Raw genomic sequence first — 4593 nt, 5'->3', positions numbered from 1 at the left:
ATGGGCAAAACCCAGTCATTTCTCAAAAACAATAGCTAAAGGACCTTATACTACTACTTGGATCTGGAACCTATATGCTGATGCTCATGATTTCGATAGCCATACTAGTGATTTGGAGGAGATTTCCCAAAAAGTTTATGGTGCCCATTTCAGCCAACTCTCCATCATCTTTCTTTGGCTGAGTGGCATGTATTTCCATGGTGCTCGTTTTTCTAATTATGAAGCATGGTTAAGCGATCCTACTCACATTGGTCCTAGTGCCAAGGTGGTTTGGCCAATAGTGGGCCAAGAAATATTGAATGGTGATGTAGGGGGGTTCCGAGGAATACAAATAACCTCTAATTTTTTTAGATTTGGTGAGCGTCTAGAATAACTAGTGAATAACAACTCTATTGTACCACAATTGGTGCATTGATCTGGAGGGACCAAAAACGAAGATGTAACATACATCACAAAATGTCTTACCTTTTACCATGTTTCCTAGTGAATGGATAACAAACCTCCATGGATTTTTAAGTTTTTGTGGAATTTTCTTTTGTAATATGACATTGTTCTCTCAAATCAGTGAAATTATTTCATTTTCCCACAATTTCCTTTTTCTACGTTAGTAGTTTTCTTGTAATTTTTCTTTTTCTTCATCTTCTTTCTTCTCAAGCAAATTGCATTGTGTTATGTATAAGGATTATAATGAAAAGTGTGTTGTGAATAAGATCCAAGTAAAAATTGTTTAAATACAAGAAAATAACAATAAAACATTAACTATATAGGTTATTTTATAAATAATTTTTATTCAGGAACTTATTTATAAACGTTTATGCTATATACAAACCAAATAAAAAAAATGAGTTTTGTGTAAGAACTAAAATCGTATTTAAACCTATTTTTAATAATTTTTAGGAATGTTCAAAATCAATATGTTACAAGTGATTACTTCTTAGAAAAATAAGAAAATTAAGGCTTTATAAGTTGAAAAGAATTGATTTCATATTGAAGATCCACAAAAAAGATATTTTTTTTTTATTTTAAAAATAAATTTGTTACTATTTTAATAAAATTAATTTCTATATTTAATTTTAAAACTTCATTTTCAAACAAATTTTAACCTCATTTTTCTCAAAATTAATTTAAACTACAGTATTGAGAATGTTAGGTGAGTATTTCGTTTATACCATTTGGCACAATGTTATGTCACACTTAATACTAGTAGCAGAAGTGTCACAAGTTAGAAATGTATTTGGTGGTAATTAAGATGGTAGAAAGTTGTTGACATGTAAAACTTTCCACACATCTAAATCATGAACATAAAATTGTCACCGAAGTTTAATAAGATAATAATTTTCTTACAACATGCTAAACTTGCTTGCCACCAACTCCTTTCCAATACCATTTCAAGCTTTCATTTATAATATGATAATTTTTAAGTTCATGTGTAAGTCTTCACCGTCTCTACACTATAGTATTTGCTAAAACCACAGAAAGATGCCACAAGGTGATTCTATTGCTAGTGTCACGCAGCATGGTGCACCCACTAAGCGTGTTCCTACTCTAGGGAAGGCCACAATACTTGCAATAGGTAAAGCTTTCCCTAGCCAAATTATCCCTCAAGAATGCTTGGTCGAGGGCTACATACGTGATACTAAGTGTGAAGATGCATATATTAAGGAGAAATTAGAGCGTCTCTGTAAGTACATTAATTCTTTACGTTATTATTTTACCAAAAATATCAACCTTTTCTTCCTTGCTTCAAAACAATTAACAAAAGTACAAGATTTAAGTACATATTTTTTGTTTGGTTTATGAATTAAAGTTAGAATTTTACCTCCATAAAATGTTTACTTTTATGTTGTTACAGGTTATGAAAGTAAAACTTTAATTTTAATTGACAAAAAGACAAAGAACATTTAAGAAACTCCACTTAAGTTTTGTTTTTAGTAAAATTGGTTCTATAACGAAGGTAAATCTAAAATTATGGTCTATAATTTTAATTGCGTCTCTCGTTTTATAATGAAGATAAATTTTAAGGAGTTCCGTACCAAGAGGACTTTTGAAGGAAATTGGAAGAGAGGTCAAATTATTTTGTTTTAAATAAAATTATTAAAAATTACTTTTTTTTTTAACAAATAGAATATATAAATTGATATATTAATATAAAATTTAATGTTTTAACCATATATTTGTTATCATAAATAATATAATTCTCTTAATTTAAAACTAAAAAGTATATTCCTCCCTTACTTTCTCTCTAAAATCTTTCTTCTAGCATACCCTTAATTGTGATTTTATCCTAATAGTATTGATGCAAAGTTATCTATAATCATATTGCATCCACAATTAAGATTGCAAGTCTACATTATAAATGCATTCCCACTATTATTGGATTCCATTTGCTAGTAACTTTTTGCAATATAAAGGTTTTGAAAGTCTATGTAACTGTCACTAGAATTGTAATTTAAAATCTTGAGAAGATAATTAAAGTTTGACACTCATAAAAGCAACTAATAAAAACTATAATAAACATAAGCTAATTCTTTAATAAAAATTACTAATCTATACTACAATACTTTCTTCACTTTTTAGGTAAAAATACAACAGTGAAGACAAGATACACAGTAATGTCTAAGGAGATCCTTGACAAATACCCAGAGTTGGCCACAGAGGGGTCACCAACCTTAAAGCAAAAACTTGAAATAGCAAATCCAGCAGTGGTGGAGTTGGCAACCAAGGCTAGCCTTGCTTGTATCAAGGAATGGGGAAGGCTAGCTCAAGACATAACCCACATTGTCTATGTTTCTTCAAGTGAAATTCGCCTACCAGGTGGTGACCTTTATCTTGCAAATGAGCTAGGCCTTAAGAGTGATGTTATTCGTGTAATGCTATACTTTTTAGGTTGCTATGGTGGTGTCACTGGCCTAAGAGTAGCCAAGGACATAGCAGAGAACAACCCTGGTAGCAGGGTTCTGCTCACTACCTCTGAGACTACAATACTTGGTTTTAGACCCCCTAACAAGGCTAGGCCTTATGATCTTGTGGGGGCAGCACTTTTTGGTGATGGAGCTGCAGCCGTGATAGTTGGAGCTAACCCTGTTATGGGTCAAGAGTCTCCCTTTATGGAGTTAAACTATGCTGTCCAAAAATTCTTGCCTGAGACACACAATGTGATTGATGGGAGACTTTCGGAAGAAGGTATAAATTTCAAGCTTGGAAGGGACCTTCCACAGAAAATTGAAGACAACATAGAGGAGTTCTGTAGGAAGCTTATGGCTAAAAGCAATGTGAAGGAGTTTAATGATTTGTTTTGGGCTGTTCACCCTGGTGGGCCTGCAATTCTCAACAAGCTTGAGAGTACACTCAAATTGAGTAGTGACAAGCTGGAGTGTAGCAAGAAGGCACTAATGCATTATGGGAATGTTAGCAGCAACACTATATTTTATGTCATGGAGTATATGAAGGAGTTTCTAAAAGAAGATGGAGAGGAATGGGGTTTGGGATTGGCATTTGGTCCAGGAATTACTTTTGAAGGCATTCTCCTACGCAACCTATAATCTTGAACATGAATTTGGATTAGGAAGCTGCACTTAATGGTGCTATTTTTCTTATGGTTTAAAATCTTTCTTAATAATAAGGCATTGTCGTAGAAAATTAATTGCTTTATGAATATCAATAGGAAAATTTTATTACGATACTTTAAGTTCTCAATTCTTATTGCTTTGTTTACTTTATTTTATAAACCTTATAGAACTAGCTCCTACTTCATAAATTTATTATTTTTACTTTCAAAATAAATGTGATGAAAATTGTGCATAACTATTTAGTGTAAGGTGTAACACCTTAAATTTAATTTCCAAAATAAATGAATTTCGAGGATATGAGAATAATAAAAAATTTCATTCAAATGGTTTTCGACACATAGTTCAACAAAGTATTCTAAAATAAGGGTGAATTACAATTTGAATCAATAACTACTACAGAACTTAATTAATACATCAAATTTTCAAAAGAAATTCCTAAGTCCTATAGCAATTTCATCCACTCCTTCATTGAGCCCAGTGCTAATCGTCTTGGTTACCTAAAAAATAAATACAAGGCTGAGTACTCTACACTATCCAACACATGCACATAACACAGAGTTACACCCCAAACTGTCGTTTTGTCGCTACAGCGAGAAACCTCTCACTATAGCAAGACATCTCTCGTTACAACGAGAACACTCTGCACCAGACACTTAGCCTAATTCTCATCAATCAAACCAGCCACGGTCCAACATTCTTAGCACACTCACACACACACACACACACACACACACACACACACACACATATATATATATATATATATATATATATATATATATCTAAATATATACTCTTATAATCGCATATTTATCCATACACATTCGTACACATCATCATTCAATATTCATCATGCACTCAAGTGCAAATTTCAACATCCATTCACATTTACACACACACACACACACACACATATATATATATATATATATATATATATATATACATACATATAACAATAATCAATATTGCAAAAATTTGGGGCGTTACATAAGAGATTTGTGCTCACTCATAGAGGCATAAT

The 4593-nt window shown here is 32.0% G+C and overlaps 1 protein-coding gene across 1 annotated transcript; it reads left to right on the top strand.

Annotated features, from left to right (window-relative positions):
* The first annotated feature begins 1530 nt into the window (after positions 1 to 1530).
* Positions 1531 to 3542, top strand: LOC113851456 (type III polyketide synthase A-like). The gene is made up of 2 exons (XM_027481944.1): positions 1531 to 1681; positions 2578 to 3542. The coding sequence occupies exon 2, from the start codon at positions 2613 to 2615 to the stop codon at positions 3540 to 3542; it is 930 nt and encodes a 309-aa protein (XP_027337745.1). The 5' UTR covers positions 1531 to 1681; positions 2578 to 2612.
* Positions 3543 to 4593: the final 1051 nt, after the last annotated feature.

Source organism: Abrus precatorius, unplaced genomic scaffold (assembly GCF_003935025.1).
Source record: "Abrus precatorius isolate BTA unplaced genomic scaffold, Abrus_2018 Scaffold9, whole genome shotgun sequence".
Classification (NCBI taxonomy): Eukaryota; Viridiplantae; Streptophyta; class Magnoliopsida; order Fabales; family Fabaceae; genus Abrus; species Abrus precatorius.
The sequence above is the reverse complement of the archived record's forward strand: the minus strand, read 5'-3'. Positions and strand labels throughout refer to the sequence as shown.

Excerpts from the sequence above, each read along its gene's own strand:
- LOC113851456 (XM_027481944.1), top strand. The coding sequence starts at position 2,613 with ATGTCTAAGGAGATCCTTGACAAATACCCAGAGTTGGCCACAGAGGGG.